The following is a 26,320-nucleotide window of genomic DNA, read 5'->3' on the forward strand; positions in this document are numbered from 1 at the left end:
GTTAAGTGCCTTCGTAACTTGAATTTTTCGTTAAATAGGGTCTTCTTAAGCCGGGGTTCCACTGTATTCTTATTCAAGCCTGTCATATGTTTGTATATGCGTGCTACGCTGTGTAAACTGGGAGAAGCCCATGTAAAATCCAGTTATGGGATTCAATGTAAACATCAACATGCAAACGTTTTATTATGAGCTAATTCTGAATGTGGGAAGGCTTTGTGTGGAGCAACTGAAGGAAAGGAATGACTGAAGATTGCAATCAAGGCAAAGCCTCCATATATTCACACCAACGTAGAATTGAATAACATTATGCTACAGGACTCCTTCCTATACTGTGGCATTCATCCTCCAGTATTTTCCCCTATATGATTGAGAGGTTACCTAAGGTTCTCTATACAAACGTAAAAAACAAAGCCTCTTCCATCAGAGCAGGTAATCTCCATATTCTATCTACACATCTCTCCAGGGTAAATTGATCTCCATATTCTGATGTATGCTTGTGGAATACACATTACTGTTACCATGCTAAATCTTAAAATGTTCTTGTAATCTCCTGTTCATCAGAATTAAATCAGACAATTCTGAAGTTGTCTATTAACTATTATTGAGCGAAAAGTTAATTGGGATTTGTAGTACAGACGGTGTATGAGTAGATTTGATTGGGTTATTCAACATGAGGCTCACGTATATGGCATTATACGTATACGTATATGGCAGTATCCGTCTTGTGATTAATGGACCGGTGTTAGTGGGTCCGCCCACCATGCCTGCTGTTACCCCACTGGGTGCTGACAAATGACTCACCAGCATACGAGCACAGAGTTTGGTGTACAGTGCCATACTGTGAAGGATATTGACTGTGAAAGCAGTGTGTATTCTCTTTCTCACTGCTGTCTGATGACATAATGGGCATAAAAAGATTGTCATGCCAAAGGCCACTTCTGTGAGAGACACAGGGACAGTGCCTTTTCTGCACTTACATAACTATTATCGACCTGTTGGCGACAGCGGCATCGTGTGAACTTTAACGGGGTTCTGGTACTTGCTGCAGCCTTTGGCTTTGCAAAGACAAATCTCCATTTATAACACGGAAATGAACACTCTTATTTTTTGACACATCAGTCAGTTTCTACTGGGTGGTAAAGACTGTGGAGAAGATCACCAGGACTATACTGCCCTCTCTGCAGAGCATCGACAACCTGAGAGTCCACAGGGGAGCCACCTCCATCCTCAAAGACCCCACCCACCCCCAGCACGGTCTGTTCACACCTCCACCCTCAGGCCAGAGGTACAGACGTGTCAAGTCCAAGACAGCCAGACTAAAGAAATTTTGATACTAGAATCTAAAATCTTGAATCTTGACCTGAGAACTCTTTTACTTTAATTCCACCAGCATGTTCAGATCCTCACCAAAGGAAGAAATATCTTGGACCATGTGTATACCAATATTCCTGGCAGCTAAAAAGTCTTCCTATGTCCTCACTGTGGCCTATCAGATCGAATTTCTCTGCTTTTTCTGCTCACTTACTCTCAGTTTATAGTGACCCTCTGTATCAACTGTGATAACAGTTTTATCCATCAGGTAAAACTGTGAAAGTGTTGACAGATGAAGCTAAGCAGCCATAAAGGACACAGGCAAATGTTCAGTGATTTTATAACAACATGAGTCCTGAGGAATGTACACCTTCAGTAACATCATATATCAGGAAATGTGTCGGTGACACGATGGTCACAAAGACAGTAAGAGCAAGGCCGCGTCAATTTCAGACAATTCACAGCAGTTTTCGGTGTTGCCTGCATATTACCGTGTGCAGTCGTAAAGCTGAACTTCCACGACAATCTGCAGTGCCGCTTACTGATGCAAATCCCACTTTTCATGCAGTGCATTTCCCAACCAGAATGAAGAGATGGGGCCTGTAAAAAGCTGCCTTTTGTTCAGGTGACAAGGTAGCACACAACACTGCCAGTTCAAGACTGAAAGCCGGCATCTAAGAGACCAACAGCATTTAATATATGTGCCAGGTGATCCAAAATGTCACAGGCTACATAAGTAGCTCATCATGAGTGAGGCCACTCTTGCTGAGGGTGAGTTAGAGTTTAGATTCTCTGCCGAGCCCGAGCCTGACCCTGACTTTTTTTTTTTTTTTTTTAATAACTTGTGCAGCTCTCTTCTCCCTCTATTGTTGTTTGTGTTTGTGTCGCTGTCCCTCACCCCCATCCCCAAACTGTTTTGAGAAACAGGTTCTCCAGCACACCACAGACAACATCCCTGCTAGCCTGGACCCTCACCAGTATGCTTTTAGAACCAACAGATCCACAGAGGATGCCATGTCTACTGCCCTCCACACAGTCTTTATGCACCTGGAGAATAAGAACAGCTACATCTGGACTGTATTTGTTGACTTCAGTTCATTCCTTAACACAATCTCACCCATGAAGCTGATTGGAAAACTAAACACTCTTGCTAAAGTACAACACTTTGCTACTGGATATTGGACTTCCTCACAAGCGCACCCCGGGGAGGGAGGATTGGCAGGCGCATCTCCTCTATGTTAGTGCTCAACACCGGAGCCCCCCAAGGCTGTGTGCTCAGCCCCCTCCTTTTCACACCGTACACCCACAGCTGCACTACAAGATATCAACAGAACTTTATTGCATGGTATGCGGATAGCACCACCATCGTTGGCTGCATTAAAAACAACAATAGGAGTTAGTATATGCAGGAAATCAACAATCTTGCAGCACGATGCACAGAGAACAATCCACTGCTCAACGTCAGTGAACTCAAGGAGCTGATTGTTGATCTTTGAATAAAGGAGGCAAAGACACACATCCCTGTCTACATCAATGGAGCTGAGGTAGAGCAGGTGAACAGTTTTAGGTTCCTTTGAATTACCATCACTGAGAACCTGCCTTGATCATCAAACCTCACCAGCCTGATTGAAAAAGCTCAGAAAAGGCTCTTCCTTTGAATACTTAGGAGCGGTAAATTCCAGAGCCAGATTCTTGTCTTTTAGAAGCAATTGAAACACATAGACATGTTTAATCAGGGTTACACCCGGGGGTGATTTAAACTCATAGGCTTGCAGAACCATATAGACTTACATGCACATGCCCACACATCCACAAGTGTGCCTCTCCAGACTCTCTGCTACTGTACACTCTAATAATGATGATGAGAATGCCTGGGTGTCTTCAGCTTCACTGATTCAATTATATTTGCATATGATATTCTCTGCGGACTTCTTTGTGATTTTTCTGGGGACCATGCCAGAATGTGGCGAAAAAAAAAAAAAAGAAAAAAAAAATGTTGGACCTCTAAGAAAAGAGAGGCGCTCACGGGAAATTAGAGCTTTCAAGGCCTGACTGAGCACAGAGAGAGGCAACCAGCAGATATCTGAATGATGAGGAGCACACAGCCACTCCACTTAAACAGAGGAAAAATACACACACACACACGCACACACACACGTTTGCAGCAAGATGTATCATAGTGATTATATCATCAAGCCTAACGATGCAAATTATTATTTGAGAGATGGCATCATCAGTGGAAAACTGACTGTAGATGACAAGTTTTTAACATGCTAATCTGCAGCAGCACTTGCAATAATACACTTAATATGTCAGATATGGTAATCAGTCTTGATTGACTTGCCTCTCCGTGGTCTGTCTTGTCAATACTGCAGACATTCTCCACTTGATGAAGTGCAGACAAATGACAGGACTTCAGCAAATCACAGAGTGATAGTCATGCTCCTGCACATTTTTTTTTTTAAGTATATCAATTAAATTGTTAGTTCTAGTTTTAGTGGCATTGTACCGGTGTTTGACGCGGAACATGACTTGCTGCGAATGCCATTTTCTCGCCTTTCTGTTCAAGCTGCTAACACTGTTCTTATTCATCCCACTTCTGTCGTCTACAGATCATGCTGCTAACTGATCCAGAGGTGGAGAGCAGTCTGCTTATCAGCTCTGATGAAGGAGCCACCTACCAGAAGTACAGACTGAATTTCTACATCCTCAGCTTGCTCTTCCACCCTGAGCAGGAGGACTGGATTCTGGCCTACAGCCATGACCAAAAGGTTAGAGAACAAGAAAGGCATGTTTAGCACTTGTACAAAGTATGAAAGAAGCTGAGTGGTAAGTCAGATAGAAAACAACAGTCGAGGATTCGAGTGGCTCACAGCATAAATGTGAGATTCTGTTACACAAGAGTTTGGCTCAAAGCGCACAGAAAGGTGATGAGGTGATTTTTTTTAATTCACTGATGCCCATCCTTGACTTTCTACATTGACATTTTAGAATTTAAAAAAAATCACAACATTCAGAGATTATAGTCAAGATATTTTGTATAACTTTGAGCCTTTTAATCAATGCTGAATGAAGATGATGAAGTAAAGAATAAGAGGCAGTAAGTCAATAGTCTTGGCACCTTTCACAGAGTAAAGTGCTTCACAAGACTGAAAAAAGTCAGAAAGTCAAAAGTTTTAAGTTTCCTAAGAATTCAGAATTGTTTTGTGAGTGTTAGTATCACACTTCTTGCTGTACGTGTCACCTACAAGGGCATGGGTTTGGTTTCGATGTTGGTGAGGACAGAGGAAATCACAGATACTGCAATGGAAGCGTTTACAACGGCGTGCCCTGCTGGGAGGTTTCTAGGTGTCTGCTGGCACCAGAAGGGGCAAAAAAGAGAGCGAGGAGAGCAGTTACACAGGTTACATTACCAGGGGTGCAGTGCTATTTTTTGTTTTAAATTACTGGAGCACTGCTGAGATGCAGTCATGGGTGCGTACATACACACGCATGCGTGTGCTGGCCACTGACGTGCAAGGACACAGTGATTTTCTTTTTTAGAATTAATAATTCACAAAGACTGCTAGCATCTTTTTGGGGTGGAACATTTTCCTGCATGCATGGTTGTCGCCATGAATACTGAGGTCATGCATTCTAAAAGGAGCAGCATTAAAAACGAATTAAACAAAAAATATATACATATATTATTACATTTCTGACACAAGTACTTTTACCCATATCTTATAGCCAAGACTTTTCATCTCATAATTTCCACCGTATATGTCATGATTATGGCTGCTTCTCTCATAATGGAAATATTTAGTCATGAAGCTTAGTTGTCATCTTATTCTTCTCTTTAATGGGCTATAATGAGTACCTGCAGCAAGTAAGCTTGTTTATTCAAAGCTGGTGCTGTGCACTGTAACTTTTGTCATAATGATTGTCCCCCTGTGAATAGTTTTGCCATTGAAAATGTCAGAGCAGAAACTCCTAATTGACATTTTAAATGAATATAGGTTCATAGTTTGGGTCAGGGACCAAATACAATTGCTTACGGTGTACTCTTGGTTAGCCATTTTGACAGAGTAGGTCATTGAAACGGAGCCACTCGACCCTCACAAACAGACAGAAGGACAGGACAATATGCAAGATGCAGACGCACACAAAGGAGGCAGGAAATGGGGGAAACAAAAAGTGAGCTTTATTAACAAACGCTCTACAAATACAAAAAAAACAAGGGATCCTAGACAGATAAGCAAACAAGACAACATACAAAGTAGCAACTGAAAGGCTCAAAAAACAAAGAGTGCAAAGAAAAAATCTAAACAAGAAGTAGGAAACCAAAAACATACCAAATGGGAGACACGAGCAACGACAGGCCAAGACGGTGTGGCCAGGAACAGACAGACTGATGGAGTAACGGGGAACATCACAGGCACATCACAGAATGAACTGAACAAGACAAGAGGGAGGGCAAAGACTATACACAGATACACTAATGACAAGATGAGGGACAGGTGTGGTGAGTGAGGAGGGAGGATGACAGGAGAGGGAACAAAGGCAAACGCACAGAGGGAAGAACATACAGGAGAAACTGAAAAGGAACAAGAGACACACCAGGGCCTGATTTCAAAATGAAACACAGCAAAAAGACACTGAATCATAACATTATGTGTTAGCTCGTTACCTCTTTGTCACATACTGTAACGAGCTGGGCATGAAAAGCTGCTCAGCTTTGCTAATGAAAAGATGCCAGCCTTTGTTGAAAGCACGCCATACAACCAAGTTAGTTTTAGCAACGTAATGTTCTCACTTGGAGATAAAACAAAGTGTCAGAGCGACGCTGTGGCGGCACTACACCCACGTACATTACCACTGTCACAAGCCTAAATTAACCAAGCTCAGAAGGCACTTTCTCACCATGCCTTAGAAGCTTCAGATGTTCTTCTGATATTATTTATCTGGGAATCTGAGCCAGCCTATCACGCGTTAGCAAGAAAATGCATCGCCAAACCTATTGTGCCGATATTGGTTAAGGGACAGCCATAACAGAGCTCAGTTACAGTTAACAGGTGGTTTACGTTTTTGGCATATTTCAATGAGTAACAATTATAAAGTATTTATTTCTTAAAATGATTTTGATCACGATATAGACTTACATCATATGATTACAGTCATGTATTTTTCACTTGCGTATCTAAGTAATTCTGCCCTTCTTTTTTCGACACTTTTTTTTTTTCTCATTCCTAATATTTAATGTACGTTTCCTCTTCTCCTGGAGGATCTGGGCATCCTTACACTGTGGTTTTAGGCTTTCAGTTCAAGGAGTCTTCCATTTATAATTATCTCAGACACTCAATGATACAATATCAGTAATTTAGAAGGTACTCGGAATGTCCCAGCACATGATTCAAGGCCCAGTGCTGCATAGTGAGGAAGAAGAATCTCAAAGCTTCTTGGCTGTTCGTGTGTTGCCTGCTTTAGATGTATTTTGAAGAAAAGGTTTTTTTTTTTTCTTTCTGTACAAAACACACATGACATTTGACATCCTATAAATACAACTGGACTAGCTTATTTTGTACTTTTTAATGTTTCAGCTGGCCACTAAGGTTGTTTAACCTTATAGAACTGACTGACCGACTGTGTCTGTTCCACTGGATATTTAAAGCTGTAATTTAGTGGAAGCTGATACTGGACATCTGGTCAGATTCATAACACTTCTTGTGCTAAATAATGATCAAATGAAGGAAGATAAGGGAGGGCCCGGTGCATGTGAACTTAAAATAACAGTTTGCATTAATAAAATGCTTTTTTCTGAAGAGCAGCCCATTTGGTTTTAATGTTTCAGTCGAGATGAATAATGAAGGCATTCTCCTTTGCTGAGGAGACATGTGGATATGTGAGAGCATGCCTCTCTCTCTCGGTCCCTGTCTCTCTGAGTCCCCTCTGGAACAAAAATCACACTTTTAATGTGCAGGGAGTACAATCCCTCATACACACACCCACACATATACACACCCATAGCTTATATTTAGCCATACGAATTACTGTGATTCTGAAATGCCTGAAACACATAAACAACATGCCATTTTTAACGAGTTCCGTTTGTACTCGATCTACCTGCGTACTGCCTCCAGAAAACAACCACGCTTGCACTCTCAGTCCAGCACTGACAAAAGCTCTCGTCTTCCTACCGTGAGTGTTTTCTTCTGCTTTGTCACTAATGAAAGACACACGTTTGGGAGGGCAGTGTGGCAGGATTCATGCTTTGTGGACAAATATAGTTTGCTCTCTCCACTTTAGACACACAAGGCTTTTTAGTTATTGTGAACACTTTACAATCATGTTTATAGTTACTTCGTCCATATTTAAAAGCTATGTCACTGCTTTACAATGAAGTGCATTATAAAGCATGCATTAAGCAGTTTTTATTGAACAGCTGCAACTAATGTTTGTAACATTTTGTAAATGGTTCATAAAAACAATGTAGTTTATCTATAAACAGTAATTGGAAGGCCATTCTGAAACTGAAGCTAAAGTACAAACAGAACTAACGTTTCTAAACCTTTGCATTTGCTTGATAAATTGTGTATAATGTGTTTCATTGTTTGTTAACACTTAAATAACTATCAACTAAACTGTAATTAACTGCACTGTACATCTAGTGTTTATTAATAATGGTTATCAAAATGACACTATGCACTATAATAATAATAATAATAATAATAATAATAATAATAATAATAATAATAATAATAATAATAATAATTAAACCTAAAACACTAACTATTGTGATTACATGTAAATTTGCCTAATTCATCTGGTTCAGTGGATAGGGCAACATTCAATGGATTTATTCTGCCATGTTGAGTCAACTCATACAAGATATATAACAACTAGTTTTTACTAGACATTTTGGAATCGAATTACATATTTATCTTTAACCAAGTTATTACATTTGTTGACACTGATAAGCATTTTGCACCGAATGTGATCCTTTCCGGGGAAATTCAGGTTGTGAGTGTGACAGACAAATTGTGAAGGGCTTTGCTAAAAAGGCTGACCTGTAGTTAGTGTGATCTGTAATTATTTTCTGACACAAGTTTCTACAATGATATGCTCACTTGTGTCGGTGTTTCTTTTTGCTCCATTCAACAACTTGGCACAGAAAGGTACCTCATTTAGCTAAGGTTTCAGTTAAAGACAACAATGAACAAATCCTGAAAGCTGTTTCCTTACACTCTCAAGTAATCCAACATTCCTCCAAGCAGAATTCAAGAAAGGCAGTGTATGCCCTGAGTTATCTATTCCAGGCAACCCCGCCTAAACGGCTATGGACACAGATTCTGACCAGCACCAACGGCCTTCATATGACCTTAATCACCTACACATACGCCTTACACTGATGGACCTTACACAGCCTATAGTCAGTAGATGATTTGTTAATGTTTAACAGGGGGGATGGCCCAATGGGAGCACCGCCCTGCCCCAACACACCTATGTACACCTCCCAAAGGACATTGTTGCAGGACACCTTAACCATAACTGTGACATTTCTAATTCTACAACTCCATTTCATTCAGATATCTTCCTTTTCTCCCTACTACAATTGTCTTTTTATAACTGTATTAAAGTAATGAGTAAATACACCTTTAAATTGTATGGACTGAGTTTATTCAGGCAGGGTGTTCTTATGTCTCTCACAATACACTTCAAGCAGGGTCATTTTAAGTTGCATGTCCCACATGACCCCTTAGAATTTTTTACAATCTAAATTCCTTGGAGGACACACATTGAACATTGTGCAGAATTGCAGAGCCCGACCGCTTTATCAGTGTTTGTCTTTATCGATTTACCAGCTGATTTATAAGGTTTTAAAACCTTATATTTAAAAAGCATGATGCAGAAAAAACATGCTTGGGGTAATTTAAAATTGGTGTAATGACATAGTTTGTTCAGCAGAGTGCGTTTCAATGGGTGATAAAACAGCTGGTGTCTGAAAATGTAACAGCTACCTCACTAATGGTTAAACTATAAACCAGCACAAAAATGACAATTGGCAACATAACATAAGCCACCATGTTCTGAACAGACACACTTGAAATGCTAACAGAAATAAACATTTTGGTTTTAGAACATTAAAAGCAAACTTTTGTTGATCTGGTCATTTTTAATTTTTATACAATTGGGAGACTGTACAGGGTGTTTAATTTTGAAAACTGACAGGATGCTCTATGCCTGTCCTGTGTCTCTGACTTCCTGCCAGCACAGTCTGCTCTGTGTAGCTTGTTGCAGCTTCTGTCAAAAATAAACCAAGCAGCCGGATCGCAAAGAAGCCGTGCCCAGCTTGACTTCACTGTGTGTCTGTGAGCTCATCGTGACCGCTTGTGATTTGTAACACACTATCAGCTACTAAGGGATGGAGAGTGATGGCAGGTTGACAAAGGGGATGCTTTTTGCTAATTTTGCTAGGAAGGGGGACAGCATCCCCCCCTCATACTCCCTCAAATCGCCTACTGCCTATAGGTCAGGGGTCTCAAACTCAAATTACCTTGGGGTCCCTGTCAGGATTGTTATGTCGTGGGAGAGCCACCACAGAGTTCGAGTACTAACAGAAAGGGAAATATTTCTATACATTTTTATTTTATTTCCATTTTCAACATAATAATACAAGTATGCAAACAGCAGTTTGTGTGCATTTTTATCATTAGTTAACAGTAAGTATAAATCCTTTTTTCCCTACTCTTGAAATCCTTACTGAAACCTTGCACTGAACCAACAAATGAAATACAGTTGTACTTTATTTCTGTCCAGTCACCTGGCAACCAGTTTAGCTCGTATTTTCTTCATATTTAACAAGATAAATGAGAAGACAGAACAGGTGTCATATTTAACATTTAGCGTGGAGAGAGTTAGGAGAGCTGATTGACAAGATGATGGCAGAGGATCGGTGTCAAAGCGAAAGGCTAACGCGCCTGTTTGGCAATATGTGGGATTTCAACTCATAACAAGTAACCTGATAACATTAATGAGGGAAAAGGAGTTGCTGCCGCTCTGATGAGTTGGACGTGTGCATCCTGTCACCTGCAGCTGTTCATCAAACAGCTCCTTCCTGTCCATTACTCCCACAGACTGAATAAAACTACTCCCAGACATATTTAAAACATGATCCTTTGTCTACAAATGTGGAAAAATAACTGCTGTTGTGGTCTGTAGGTGAATTTATGATGAACGTCAGCGGTGCTTACTGAAGTCATTGCATTTCCTGTGACTAGTCAACTTCAAAAATAAACATTATTTGCTTTTAAGAAAAAAAAATAAGAATAGAATTGTGTTTTTCAATTGCAAATGAAGGTGTAGTTCAAATTAATGTAAAAGTCCTAAAACAAATAATTAAATGACATTTTCTTGTTTCACATATGACATCAGGTCACGGGCCAGATGGAGGGGGGAGTGTGGGCCAGAAGTGGCCCGGGGGCCGCCCGTTCGAGACCCCTGCTGTAGGTACTTGAGAAGCTTAATTCAGGGCAGCTCTTTGCAGAATATCTAAAATATCCAAACTTTCATCATGTTTTATTAATAACTATGCTAGTATATTCATATATTCTAAACACTTTAATTTTGTACAGAATACAATGTCATTAGCACATGAACTACACTGATCACTATGTATAATGCAGGAATGCAATTACTATTAATAGTTTTATTTAAATTTTACTTGATTTTTAAAGAAACTAGACACTATTCTATTTCACTGTAGAAAAATGTAATTGAATGGTAATCCTCCTAAAGATATGATATAGACCTAAAGATGAGCAATACACAGACAATTGCAAGTCTGAAAAACAATTAACAAATGTTAATCTCATGACACCCACAAATACACTGTATGTTTTGACCCTTTAGGGGTCCAAGTCACTAGATTGGAGAATATAACCCTATGTGACAAGATTAACAACACAGATAACATTTTGTCCATGAAATAAAAATGAACAATAGTTTTATATTTATTGGACTTAAGCAGCTGACATATTCTTCTGACATCTTTAGGGGCTGTTTGACTTTAACTTTGACTGAAACAGGCTGTGGTTCTTGGAGTGTGTTTGTGCTGTGTCTTCACTCCTCATGTGTCAGGTGCCGACTCGCTCGCCCACCCAATCCCTCACCCATGCCCTAACTCGCACACATTGTCTCCACCCCAAAACAAAAACTGCTTCTCTTTCAGTTTCCTCACCTCCCTCTGGCAGTGTTGCTGCATTTGTTGATTGAGAGACCCTTGGAGGTTGTGAAGGCTGCGTCAATCCCTCCAACCCCTCCTCACTTTCTCCCGTCTCCTGCTCTCTGCCTCTTCACTGTCACTTGCTTGGCTACATACTAACTTGCTGTGGGAGGATAATTAGTCAAAGTGATTTCCCACATCCCCACCCCCACCTCCTCCCCGAACCACATCCCCTTTGCATCTGCTTAGCACAGCTTGGCAGGGGAGTCATGGAAATCTCAACACCGACGCTGTTTGCCTCTCCCTGTTTGGAATGAGAATATACGCACGCCAGATGCAGTAGTCACAGTGAATATATAGTTTGTGATACAATAAAATATCATGAAGCAAGTCAGGAATTCAAATAATAGCTCTGTTGTTAGCGGAGTGATAATCTGACAGTCCCCATGGACGCTTTTTAAATGCAGGCCCACACGCCACCCGTCAGGATAGAATAAATACATATAATTAGAAAATAAATTAATAAACAACAAACAGCGTCACATTTTTGTTATCCGCTAATAAATGATTGTTTACACATTATGCATGGCTGCCCATGCTTAAAATGGAAAATAAAAAAAAAGTCCAGCTTAAAACATTGAAATGACTTTCTGTGCCTTGTTAAATCCCAGCTGTAAGCTATAAAGTCAACGGATTTGCCATTGTGCTTTGTCAGAGGATGTAGGTGTGTTTGGAGACAAAAGGACTTTAGCGGCTATATCAGCTTGATTGTTGACCTACTGAGCAGCCAACAGAATACGTAGGCAGAATGCAAACTAAGAAATGCCTGTCTGGGGCACAGGGGGCTAAGACACAGAGCATGACTGCACCGAGCCCGATATGTGGACCTTTTCCTGATGTCTCTCTACCAACAGCTTAGACTGTAGACCCTTTTTTCTGAATCAGATCAATTATGAAATGGCATTATGGACACTGTACTTTACTGTACTGCACTATCTCTAGTGATGTAAGATTACTGTCTCTGCACCAAAAAAATGGTGCAGAGACATTTCACTGCATTATTCAGTTTTCTGTTTGTTTGTTTGTGTGTGTTTGATGTCAATTTGTTGCGTAGCTGCAAACACGTTAACATGTAAAACACCACTAACATTCATGTTGTTGGCCACTTACTGATTATAAAAGTCCAATATTTGTTCTGTTTCGGCACCCACCAATTCCACAGGAACATTACCAGGTCTACACGCTCCACAATGTTCACCCGTGAGTCGCTAACTTAGACAAGCAAGTAGCATTTACTGAATAGTAAATGAAATTTGTTTTAATATTTAACTGAAATAATTCATCAAGCCCTTTGTCACTGAAAACATCTGCCCGTTGCATCCAGAAATGAGGTTGATAAAAGCATTTGAATAATTTGCAGAAATACCAAAACAATAAACTACAAGTGGCTCTATTCCATTCTGCATAAATATTGGTTGTTACCGTAAAAAAAAAAAAAAAAAAAGACCTTCCCTTTTTTTGGGAAGCAGGTCCAATAAAAAAAAGGGAAAATTGGTTCTGGAAAAAAAAAAGATTTAGATGTAGAAGTTATTAAATATAATTTTCAGCATTGTGAGCTCTGCAAATTAAATTCCATTCACTTAAATTATATTTGGAGGAAGAAATCTCAGTTGGAAATACAACCAAAAAAAAAACCAAAAAAAATCAGTAAATATCTAAATATTTTATTATCCTGTGGATGGACCATTTAATATTGACCTAACTCAATAGTTTGGTTAAAAAAAAATACTACTTTAATCAGCTAAAACATCGACCTCTGAAATGGAACAATCACAGGAACAAATTAAGATGCTGCAGGGTTCTTATTTCTTATTTCTATGCTAGCTCCATTACACAGAGATTCCACATGCATTCTCCACCCATTCTGTGCAGCATGGGAAAATCTCAGCAGTCCGGTGATTTACTGACTAGTGAACAATGGCTGTATTGAGACCACCCGCAATGCTCGGTCTCCTCTCCCCATCTCCGCTTTCCATTCACAGCCTTGTTGCAGCAAGGTGCGTTTCTTTAGTGGCGAGTAACCTGTGCTAAGTACATTTTCTTTATAGCTCCAATCTTAATTTGCAGTTCATTGTGTGTGTGGCAAAAAATCTCTCATGCTGTGTTATTCATCTGCAGGATTCAAGTCTTATGTAAATACTCATCTAATTTAGTGGATTCAAATAAAGAACTTACAAGTACATACAGTGGGTTTGTGTGTGTGTGTGTGTGTGTGTGTGTGTGTGTGTGTGGCAGCGTGAGAGTTCTCCTCCCACTTGTTGTTACACTGCTTCTATTATAAGGATCACTGAGCCACTTAGTAAATCAATGTGTGAAAACAAACCTAGAGAAAACTTGTTTGCGAATGCACATCGTATTGAGGGCAAACACGGCATTTGATAGTAGGAACGCTTGTGCTGCACAAAATTGGTGAAAATTGTGTATGAACGCTCACTGGTGCTTGGTTGTCTTGCTACAGCTCTACAGCTCGGTGGAGTTTGGGAGGAGATGGCAAGTCGTGCATGAAAGAGTGGCTCCCAATCGTTTCTACTGGTAAGTACAGAGATCTGGATATTGTTAAACATTTGGTAGCTATGAATAAATTAGGAACTACATCTAAACGCATCACCATGATACAGTTTCAGCATGTGTTTTGTTCAATGAAAAAAAAAAATCTAATTGTGAGCTTTTCATTTACCCAGTACCTATTAATCATTTCAGCTCAGGCCCATGTTGATGTATACTGATATGCCAGGGGGTTTGTTATTCAGAACGATCTTGGAAGTCATTGGTCAGGAAATTGTTTGGAAAAGGACCTCCGTTGCCAACTGCAAAGGTTGTTTTTTTTTGTTTGTTTTTTTTTAAACGGACAGTCACCTCTCTCACTGGTTGTCACATCTAAACCACGCCAAGAGCTGCCAGTAGATCCTCAAAATACAGCAAAACTTAAAGATGTAGTCAATTTAACTTTCATTCACCCAAATGAATATTTTTAGACATGGTCCCAGGATTTATCAAAAAGATGACTGCTTCACACCAACACATAAGCTACGTACCAACCACACTACAAAAAAAAGGCAAAAACAACACCAAGTCACTTAAACTTCAGGGATAACAATCTGTCCATTTAGGACAAGAGACTGAGAATCAACTTCACCTGCTTTGGTGAAAGTTTGCTGTGTTTGTTAAAGTGACATTACTAGGTGCACGATCCGATCCAATATCCAAATAATGCACCCTTTGTATAGCAGGGAAAATACTGCGCCTTTGACTTTAGACCAGCTTTTTGTTGGTCTCTGGCACAGTCACTCTCCCTACCTCGAGATAGCAGCATGCCTGGCCTCACTGCACTTTAAGACCAACACACCCAGGGATGCACTGATGAGCACAAGTACATTTGTAATATCCACAGTGTTGGCACTGGGCATGAAAATGCCAACTGTGCCAGTCTGAAACCAGAAATATGACTGTGCTATGCTGTGCCCTGCTTCTTGAAGTGGTCTGCGCCAAGCATAAGATAGAGCTCCCTGTCTTCATGAACAGCAAAACCACATTATCCACTCTCTGCTTTTCAAAACATCAAAATTACATAGTGATGTTTCCCTTATTTGAGGAGACAATCTTTGTGCAATTTCAGTGGAATTTAAAATGCTGCGATGAGGACAGCTGACAGAAAGAATGTTCATCACAAGTTTTACACATTCAAAATTTTACCTCTTACAACGTTTAGTCTGTATGAAAATTAACCTACATGAAGGCCAGTTGGGTCCCAACCCACAAGTGGCCCTAACAGCTGTGAACCTCAGAGCTCACACAAGTCCTTAATGACTCTGTAAGGACACTCCCACACAGAGTCTGCAGAAATGTGAGAAGCCTCTTGGATAAGAGGTGAAACATCGTCAAGAAACTGAAACAAGTCCGGTTGCCTATGACTTAGCACTTAGAATTACTATGGATGACTGAGAAGCTTCATCGACATCTCCCAGCAGTATTATTGAACTGGGACAAAACAATTATTCTGCGATGATCAGCAAAACTTGTACTCAAAGTCATATGAAGAGCATTTTTTGGCTTTGCAAATGTCCCGGACGGACTATATCATTGCCTGTCCACAAAGTGAAGAGCAGACAGGAGCCAGAGAGGTTTTTAAGGTTTTCATTATTCATGTGTCTGACATGCCTGATCATCCTCTGTCGCAGAGAGTTACATTATGTGACTGACAGTGTTCAGCTGTGGAGAGAGGCTTTGAAATCATATTTGGGTGCAATCAGAGTATTGCGATCCATTGAGGTGAAATAAATTTATAAGATTGAAATAATGTGGTTCCTGTCAGCAAGGCTTTTCAAGCCAAATTTTGAAATTCTGCGTTTGAAACTGTCGCATACTGACTGTTCAGGTTTCAGATGAATGTTCAGCAGGCAACCTTTAATTGTTACATTTCACATTATCAGTCCCCGGTCTCCCACTTCGATTGTCTCACTGTCACGACACAGCTGTCCAACTCAGTAGTATCTATCATGTCTGGCCTTTGTACGATAACTAACACCTAACAAAAAGCTTTCACCTTAACAAACTGTGGCGGAACTGTCAGGGCAGTAACAAGCTGGGCAGTCAGGAGTGAAGGGAGCCTAGAGGGCTGATGCTGCAGAAGCTGTCAAAGTTCTATTTTGGGACGCACACTGTTCGGTAGTTTCGGTGGTAGCCCTGGTAATGAGGCTGCAGAGGGAGCTTACGCCTGCTGTACATGGGACCAGACATGTTAAGAAGATGAGGAGTCATAAGCTCATTTGTGTGGTGCTTGCTCACACAGCACAGGTCGGGTGTGTACGGTGCAAACTCGAAAAAACGGCACTCTAAATGTCACCGCTATAGTCAGCTAATCAGTTTGTGAGGGTTTTTGAGTGCAGCAATTAAATGTGTTGCACATCTGCAGCTGCCTCTATGTGATATCTTGGCAGGCAGCAGCTCCATCTCATGACTATGTCTATTTTTCTTCCACCTGTTCTGACATAAAAACTACTCGAAGAGCATGCAGCTTTCCAAACCATTATCATTCAAACAACCACTGTGGGCCAGCAGCGTAGAAGGTCCCCAATGAATACAAGTTAAAAGAAACCACACAAGTCCTTTAAGTCAAAGACTTATTCTTTTCTTACCTCGCATTGTTCTTGGTACCTGAATGGATTATTCATTGAAAATGGAAATGCATTTTAGGTAAGTAGGCCAACGTATTCACAGTTGTGATTCATCTGTGAAATCACCAATAATACCAATAAGTATAATGGTTTGAAGCCATGGTGGCTTCTCATTCCCCTCACACACACACACACACACACACACACACACACACACACACACACACACACACACACACATGCACGCACACACACGCACGCACACCTTTTATTCCTTTTTCCATTTAAGTGTGTCCTATGTGTCCACACATTCTCTCTTTCTCTTTCTCTTTCTCTTCCCCATCTCTCTCCAGCGCTCATTCTCTCTCCCTCCATGTGTGCTGCCTTTGCCTCTCCTCTGATCCCCCAGTCTTTTTAATACATTTTTAATGCCATAATGATTATACGCTATTCCATCTGCGGACATCCCTACAGTAGCAAGAAAATCAATGGCTTTTCCTCTACTAATGATGTCAGGAAACGTCTTCCTCCATCTGTCTGGGGGAAAAAGGACCTTCTGGGGGCTCTAAACATTTAGATCACACAGTAAACCTGAAGTTCTTTTTCCCTTACACTTAAAACTGTCAAGCACAATGAAGACAAAGACACGGTTATTTCCTGTGGCCAATTCCTGTTGATGTTTACCACAACTGTCATAGCGCCTGGCTTAACCTCTCTGTAGTAATAAATTTGTCTGACTTTGCAGCATACAATCTCTCAGGTCAGACAGCAGCTATACAGTAGGTGGCATCTGCCCGCAGGCAGAAAGACCAATGGTGATGTTCCTGAAACACATTTGTCTACCTTTCAGGTCGAAAATGGGTTTGGACAAAGAGCCGGGCCTAATTCACCTGGAAACCAGCATCTCTGAAGGACGTGAGTAATTGAATTCCAAGTTCAGCGCTCCATTTTTCTCGTGTCTTTGTAGTGTATCCTGAGCATTGTGTTAAAGTACAGAGGAACTGGGAGTTGTGTGGACAATTCTGCTGAAGGGTAATGCACAGGGACAGCAGAAATGGACAAGTCTGGGGACGCACAATGACAATGGAGAGAAAAGTAATGCATATATTAAAATACTTTTAAAAGCAAGTGATTTTACTCAGTGGTGCTGTTGCGGGTATGGAGAACTATCACTCATCCTCCTGACTGACACTGGGATATTGTGGACTAATGTAGTATTTGACTTAACATCCTTAGTCAGTATGGGGTCAGGAGGTCTGGAAGGCAAGTCAATTTTTTCAGATAATTTTTTCAATTTATTGCTTTATCTACCCAAGACATGCCTTACTTGCATACACACCGATCAGCCATGACGTTCAAACCACGTACTTAATATTGTGCAGGTTCCCCCTGTAAAGCCAGAACAGCTCTGACCCATAAAAGGTACGGTCAGAAGACTTTGGGGGTGTCCTCTTGTGTCAGGCACTGCACAGGGACATTTGTAGAGGGACCTTCGGGTCCTGTTTGTTGGGGGGTAGGACCTCCATGGATTGGACTGATAGATAGATAGATAGATAGATAGATAGATAGATAGATAGATAGATAGATAGATAGATAGATAGATAGATGTGCTACAACCTGGACACACTGGATGCCTGTGTGCTGTGTGGCAGCTGTGTTACTGAGCTGCTGCTGCTCACTCCCGTCTTTTTGTCTTCACATAGGCTGTGTGGCAGCTGCTGCTTTAGTGCCAGCCATTGACTTTGATAATGATCGATAAATATGATGACGTGATTTTTCCTTTACCCTGCTGAAAGAGCGAGAAACCTGGAGGGGAACAAGAGCAATTTTTGCTGAGAACCGTGCACGTGTCGGCGAGTCTCTGAATCTCTAGATCGTGTCACACAGCAGCCACACTCGACACACGTGTGAGAAACACGTCCTATGCATCCATTGTGAACGATCTAAGCCTTCATCCAGTTTGTCCAGCCTGGAGGGGAATGGAGTTTGAAATACGTGAATCTTAACAGGAAGAGTGTGTCTCAGTAGGTGGCCCAGCAGTTTGTCTGGAAGAGCCTGAGCCCCCATACAAGGGCTTTGTTTAGCTCGGATTATCTGGCAATGTGTAGGGGTTTACAGATCCAGTCTCCCAAACTGCTCAAGGACTCATCAGGGCCACCCCGATGTTTGATATCTGGATGATCACGTCAGTACTTTCCACGCAGGACCACAGTAACGAGCGCGAGAGACATCCTGAAACTGCTGATGGTCTTGCCAAAAATGATATCTATATCTCTATGAACATTCCAGCCCTTGAGGCTAACGTTAGCTAGCATATTGACATCTTCTATCTGACTGGGATATCACGTCTCCCTGACTTGTTTCTCCTGCTTTCCGCTTTCTTACTGAAAAGTATATACGTAACTATTGCAAGCTGTTGCACTTTTGTTCAGTCAGCTTGCACATGCACATGAGTGTGTGTTGCGCCAATATTCTTAAAGTCATCTTGTTCTGGTTGAGAAAGAAGAACGTCTGTATTGATTCTCGTAATGACCTGATATCAGAATAGGTACGCTTTTGAAACGTCTGTAGCCTGAGCCTCAGCCTTAGGTTTCAAAAGACGTGTCAATGCCACCTTTCTGTCAGAGCGCTCTCTTTGAGGCCAACACAGCAGAGAGAAGCCAATCATACAAGCACACATAGCAAAGATCAGCCGTGTCAGATGACTCTCACTGTTGATCAGCTGCGTATGGTGGAAGCTGACACATTTTGGCAGTGGCTAACACGTGGGGACAGGCTCTCTCCCAGCGCTGAGATAGAAGGTAAAGAAAGCAATTCGCCTCGCTGGTCATCTGTCTTCCTCTCCACACAGCTCCTCCCTTACTGGGACCACTTTACTGACACGAGTAATGTAGGAGGCCAAAGGAGGCTGTGTGGCCTGGTTGAAGGCTGCCTCTCTTCATTGGCTAATACCATCACTGAAGCCATGGCCTGACGTGTGGGTATGTGTGTGTCTTTGTGTGTGTGTGTGTGTTTGTGGGAGCAGAGGCGCTGTATGTCACCTGCAAGCTGCAGAACTGCACAGATGCCAACAAGGGCAAACCATTCCCCGGCTACATTGACCCCAATTCTCTGGTGGTGCAAGATGAGTATGTTTTTGTCCAGGTAGGTAATTGTCCAGTTTGCTCACTGAAAAGCACCAGACACAGAAAGTGTGGCGATTTTGAAGGAATTTCTCAAGGTCATTCTTAGAAAGGTGCTATTACTGCAGTTTTATGCCTCCCTGAAGTGGTGAAAAATGCTTTATCTGTTTTTTTTTTTTATTTTTTATGTGACTCCAAAATGTTTTCACTTAACGGTTTCATCACCTTAAGGTGTCAACGGCAGGGAGGCCAATCTACTATGTGTCTGCTAAAAGAGATGTCTTCACACCCATGAAGCTGCCCAAGTACACTCTGCCTAAGGTAACAAGTATATTGTTGAATTCATTTAAATGGACATGAACAGATACTCATGAGTTCTTAAGGATTAACAAAAACTTAATTGACCCTTAGCAAGAGTCCACAGCTTATCGTGTGTCAATAACAACAGTGAGACAGATTTCAAATGTAGCTGGTATTGCAGCAATTCGTCAAACTGTTCTGCATTCAGTTACACAGGGTGTGCTTCCAGCACTGTTTGGTATGTGGGCTAAAGTTGCATTAAAGCACAAGTTCATTGCTGGCTCTGCATGACACTCTCTTTGTTATTTATGGGCAAATCAAGGCCGAAAGTAACCCCTTACAGTGTTTCCAGAATTGTTATTCCGCGCTGCTCCGTGGGCTCATGGCCTTGCCTGTCACGTCCCCATTGACAATTAAACATGTTTTATTCAATCAAGCCCTAGGCGCTCCAGTTGCTGTCGGCTCACTGCAAGGTGTTATTGGCACAGTCAGAGGTAGATGAAGCACACAACCAAACAGCATGGCCTCAACAGCATAATCTCTGCCCAATAGGCCTGGCAAAGTGTAAATGATTGTAGTATCCTCTTAGTTCAAATAAGTGAATACAGCAGAGAAGTGAGACTAATTATTGAATATGATTAAACCCAGCAGGGGTGTATGAACAGTATACAGGGGGGAAAAAAGTTTTCACATCTCTGAGACTTAAGAGATGTAAATTCAGTACTTCTCAAATTAGTCAGTTAATTTAGATGTTGTGACTTTGTTTTTGTTTTGTTAGGATGTGTATTCAAAGAGTAAATTCAAGAGAAAGTTTTTCATTGTATTCTAAATAACAATGACTGCTATAGAATTGAAGTTCATGTCATGGAGTTTCTTGAAAAAGAAAATCATGTTGAAACTTCTTTTAGATCCACCTATCCGTGGCTTTGTAAAACCCTATAGCTGTATGCCAAATACTTTTTTAGTTATGAATTTTTGAAGTTTGGCCCTTTTTTGTGATTCAATGATTTTGTGATTGCTCTTACCATTTGACAACAGTTATTGAAATTAATGAATGTTGCAAAAATTCCTTAGGGTCTCTTGGATGTTCAGGACATTTTTCCAGTGAATGATTATCGATTGGTGAGGCCGAGAATACACATCCAATCAATCACAGAAATGCTGAAATTTGGCTCAGAGGGGCAAACTTCTAAATTTCATAACTTAAAAAGTGTTTCTTGACATGAACTTGGAAACGCTCTGGATTTTGGGTGAGTTGGTGCGGAATGGCCCCTGAATTAAACATTACATCATCCATATAAAAAAGAAAAAGAAAAAAAAACAAACAAAACACCTCATCCATGAACATTTTGCATTAGTCACATCAGATAGACTTTATCAGCACTGTAGCTGTATAAAGATAAGTTCACCACTAGCAAAGTGAGTTTGACCTCTGTGTCATTTTATAATTATCGCTTCCGTGGATTGCTGCTGCAGTCAGGTTGATAAACAGGAGTGAGGATGAAGCCACTATAATCCCAGAAGTTAAAAAGAAACCGCTGAGCTCTCCTCTTGTCAGTCAACGGCCCTGGATCAGAGCAGAACCCGGGTGTTTATTCCTGCTCTGGTGTTTAGTCCTCCAGAATGTCTGGCTCTGCTGGCAGCTGAGCAGAGGCCTGATATTATCACACAAAGCCTGCACACAAAAACAAAACAATGGCTAAAAGAGTATTGTTAGAAATATGAGTGAATATATATTAATATGTCATGTATATTAAAAAGCAATACAAAACACTGGTGTGCTGACATGATGTATCTTTGATATTTGCCTCTCTGCCAGGACTTGCATGTGATCAGTACAGATGAAAACCGCGTGGTTGCAGCTGTGCAGGAGTGGAACCAGAATGAAACCTACAACCTGTACGTGTCGGACACATCGGGGGTCTACTACACACTGGCTCTGGAGAACGTGGTCAGCAGTATGGGCCCAGAGGGCAACGTAATGGTCGACCTCTATGAGGTAAACACACGTCGACCCGGCAGGAATTATATCAAATCTGTTCTTCGTGTATCACGCAGGGCTGAAAGTATTGACTCTTCTTTAGTTTGAGATTTGTATGCTGCACGTGAGGCCCATCCCCCGACAAGGCCTACCTCCCCCTGAGTCTGCTGCATTTGTTTTATAATAACAGCATCACATAAAGGCCTGCTTGATGAGTGACCAGCCTGAAAGTGTATAATAAACACTGATCAACATTTTGGAGCTGGAAGAGAGATATGATGAAATATACTTGTTTAGTCATTTTGTAAAGGAACTCTGCTGGTGTAGGCCTACAGGCTTCAGATCACATTATGTGAATACGAAGCAGCTTCAATGTGCTGACATCGACAAAGGGGATTGTGCCAGGGATATAGATTTTTGGGATGCAGAGATTATTTCTTTCTTTGATGAATAATAGCAGATATTACTTCACAAAATGCACCTAATCCGAAAAGGAAGAAGAAAGTGTGTCAAAGGCTGTTGTTTAGGCTCGGGAATGCAGGCAGGATTTTTAGATACATATGAACACCAAACGTTGAATAAACGTATATCTCTGAATACGATAATGAGGCTGCTGATGATGCTGCTCATGTCCTGCTGTGGCCTCGCTGATAGAATCAAATTTACTGTCTTGATTGAGGTCGCCACCCAAGACATATACTAAATCTCTCCTTCAAACAGGATTGAGCTATCTGTCAGTTACTAATAAGAGGAGTTTCATTGTCTTATGTGGCTGTCACTGGCTCAATTCAGCATCCCTGAGATATTCCTGGGGGCCTCGAACAAGGAGTCAGATTCATTTAAGACACACATTGATTACTCAAAAGTCCCCTGCCAGTCGATCATTTCCCACTCAGTGTTTGTAGCTGTGTCTGGTTTTGTTGGGAATACAGAAGAGGTAAGTGTGCGTGCCCCAGGGTTTTTGATTTGCTTCGCAGTGCATTGATTCATTTTCTGCAATGTGACTTGAAGATATGGAACTGCCTAAAATCCTAAAGACATGTGAAGTGTGTTTCTGTTTTCATTAGGAGCTGTGAGTTGCTCTCTTTCTTATTTCCCAGGTGGCGGGAATAAAGGGGATGTTCCTAGCCAACAGGAAAACGGACAACCAAGTGAAGACGTACATCACCTACAACAGAGGCAGAGACTGGAGGCTACTGCAGGCCCCGGGCAAAGACCTGAGGGCCAACAGTATCCACTGTGAGCTAGTGAGTGTCTGCATATCTGCAAACGAGCCACGGTCATATGTGTTTTTATATGTGTGCACTTCCATCAAAGAGAGGCCTTGACAGAGGTTGACTGATCCTTGCAGCCAAGAGAGGCCAAGCTCGGAAAGAGCAGCGCCCGTCAAAGCTGAGTGCTCTGAGGCTGCTGAGCTGAAAGGTCAGCCGTTTTGATTCAGTCCAATAAGCTGACCTCCCATTTAAGAAACACAGAGAGAAAGAGGTGTCAGACAGAAGCCGTCGCTTCTTTTTTTCCGTCTGTCTTCCAGAAAGCCTCCGTTAGTTGGGTGCTTCTTGTGGTCCAGTCGTGTCGAGTTTACTGTCAAAAGCCAAAGTTACAAAGTAAAAGTGAGGAAACTAACTGCATGTGGTGTTGATCGATGAAGAGCACCCACTTTGGTCGCCATCCTCGAGATGTGTGCTTTATTGAAAATGTGGGATGACAGTGTAGATGTGATTGATTGTGTCAGGATCAGAATCAGAATCAAAATCAGAATTCCTTCATTGTCAAACAGGGACATTTCTTCGCCACAGCAGCCAACATAACAGTAATATTACAAATGAACAGTGATAAAAGTAAAAAATAAACAATATAATAAAAAGGTAAGAAATATAATAGACTTGTATAAACATACAAACATAATCTTGTACAATATGAATTATGTAATTATAATCACTACTGCAAACTACACATTGTCTGCACGGCACATCTTTCTCTTAGTATTGCTTTAAATCGAAAATGATTTGATGAACCACTTAGCAATGCAGATACATCTCCCATCTCCTCCACCCATAGTATACAGTCATTTGTCAGGAAATGTCTGAGGTTTTGATTAACCTCTAAATAGCCTGTCACAACATGGCCTGCACCACCGGCATTTTGCTGGGTCATAATGAGTATTGTGTCGGTAAAGGTTATCCCAATCAGAATTAATGGTGGGAACAGCCGATGGGGAAATGGTGTTTGTGAGAAAACCTGTGAGTTGGGAGAGGGAGCGCCGCCATGAAAACATATCACATTGGGCCCCATCACAACTGTTAACAACTGCTGTCACCACATCTCCAAGACACAAAGGACCCATTCAAACTTTACATTACTCTACCTTTGCACCTTACATGTCCATTGTCGTCCAATACTTTTAGTATGTTTACTGTGTAAATATAATATACAATATACAAATATAACACTATTTGATGCAAGACTTAGAATATTATCTAAATCTAAATGTGCTGAAGGTCATATTTACAGTCTAAATGGAATCTTTACTGTAAAGTTATTGGAACATAGAACATTTGGTTTAAAATAAGGTCATAACTGTGTGACCACACGCTGGTATACATGACACCGAAACAAACAAACGCAAAATAAAAACAATAGATATCAGTACATCAAATATGTATATTAAAAAAAACAAAAACAAACCAAAAAACATAAAAGGTAAGGTTAATTAGTATGACTAAGAAAGACTCCTAACAATATGGATGTTTAATATTTTGCCAAAAAATAAGTAAAACAAAGAGACAGTCATTTTTATATTATATTTTGTATATTAAATTAATTATGATGGGTTGATAACTTAAAATGGTTTTCTAAACTTAATTTTTGGGCCCCTGTGTCAGTCATACGGTGGGAGGGATATGCATCCAGTGGCTTTGTCCAGGAGATTCTTTTCAAGGATTTTTGGTGTCGGCTCAGTTTGAAAGTTGTGATAATTGAGTTTGTGATTTCTCTTCTGCAGCCATACTGTTCGTTACATCTCCATCTCCATGTGTCTGCAAATCCCTACACATCTGGAAACATAGCCAGCAGGGAGTCAGCGCCGGGGATCATTGTCGCATCAGGTGGGTGAGAGGGAATCTGTTCTGAGTGACATGTTGTTTCTCTTTTCTCTTTCTTCTTGGAGTTCAGAGGAGTTGTCATGCAAAAAAAACAAAAAAAAAAGTTATTTTGAAACTCTTGGAGAGTTCTTCTTTTTGGTAATTAGAAAATAGTTCTACTCCATGTGTTTTCTGGTTTTCTGTCTTGTGGACTGAAACCTCTGCCAGTTGCTGAAATGTTTGTAGAACTGTTTCGTCTTGGAGTTGTGAGCGGTTTTCTTCAAAAACAAAGCCCCAGTTGCCACCCTTTATGTCATGACCATTCTGAACTGAAATGATACCTCTGCCTCCTCCTAACAGTTCTTTTCTAAATAATTGTTAAAGCCACTGAATTAAAAAAGAGTTACATGTTCTGTGCTGTTTAGTGAACTAACATGTATTGATGTATGCACATATGATAAATGATCATATCAATTAGCTTGCTTTCAGGACGTAGCAAGTTTAAACAGACGGAGGGAGATCTCTGTTGGTGTGTTGGTTTGTCAGCAGGAATACACAAAAAAACTATTGAACAGACATCAATGAAACTTGGATGGAGGATGTCTGTCAGCTCAGAATAGACCCTGTTAATTTATTTAGGATTGTGTTTCTCAACATTTTCTTAATTTCTCAGGGAATAATGCATGGTACTTTATGATACAAATCAGGCATATTTAGGTGAATGTGTGTATGTGAGAGTATAATTTGATGCAAGTCCTAATAAAAGTGTCATTCTGATTAAAATTTAAACCATTATTGAATGAATGAATGAATGAATGAATGAATGATATGATATTTCAAACCAACAATTAAACAACAAAATAAAAACAAACCAAGCAAAAGTAACAGTGTCTGAAAAGGAGTCGGTAGAAGTAATACACTACCAACTATCCCCAGTTGATTTGCAACCCAGTTTCATAACTAAATAAAAATCCCAGTTTATGTGTAATCCAAATATCCATCCAGTGTTGCAAAGTAGTAAGGAAAACCCCTAACACAATCTTTCCTCCTCCATATACCTGCCAAAAATATATTTTTTGTACAGTATGTTGAATTTATTTGTAATTGTGCTGTGTTATTATTTAAACAGGTCTAAAAATTAGCACCTGTTG

General features: G+C 40.7%; 1 protein-coding gene across 7 annotated transcripts in view; it reads left to right on the forward strand.

Annotated features, from left to right (window-relative positions):
* The window catches only part of LOC119026073 (VPS10 domain-containing receptor SorCS1), a 183,179-nt gene that overhangs the window by 116,049 nt on the left and 40,810 nt on the right, over window positions 1–26,320 (forward strand). For all 7 annotated transcript variants that reach the window (XR_005077035.1, XR_005077036.1, XR_005077037.1 and 4 more), the window contains exons 4-11: window positions 3,924–4,082; window positions 14,031–14,104; window positions 17,537–17,601; window positions 19,712–19,830; window positions 20,040–20,129; window positions 21,928–22,107; window positions 23,190–23,336; window positions 25,091–25,193. Coding sequence is in view for 3 of the 7 variants with exons in the window: in XM_037110191.1 (XP_036966086.1) it covers window positions 3,924–4,082; window positions 14,031–14,104; window positions 17,537–17,601; window positions 19,712–19,830; window positions 20,040–20,129; window positions 21,928–22,107; window positions 23,190–23,336; window positions 25,091–25,193 (937 nt within the window). In the remaining 4 variants the exon portion in view is untranslated. The remainder of the gene's footprint in view (window positions 1–3,923; window positions 4,083–14,030; window positions 14,105–17,536; window positions 17,602–19,711; window positions 19,831–20,039; window positions 20,130–21,927; window positions 22,108–23,189; window positions 23,337–25,090; window positions 25,194–26,320) is intronic.

Source organism: Acanthopagrus latus, chromosome 1 (assembly GCF_904848185.1).
Source record: "Acanthopagrus latus isolate v.2019 chromosome 1, fAcaLat1.1, whole genome shotgun sequence".
Taxonomy (NCBI): Eukaryota; Metazoa; Chordata; class Actinopteri; order Spariformes; family Sparidae; genus Acanthopagrus; species Acanthopagrus latus.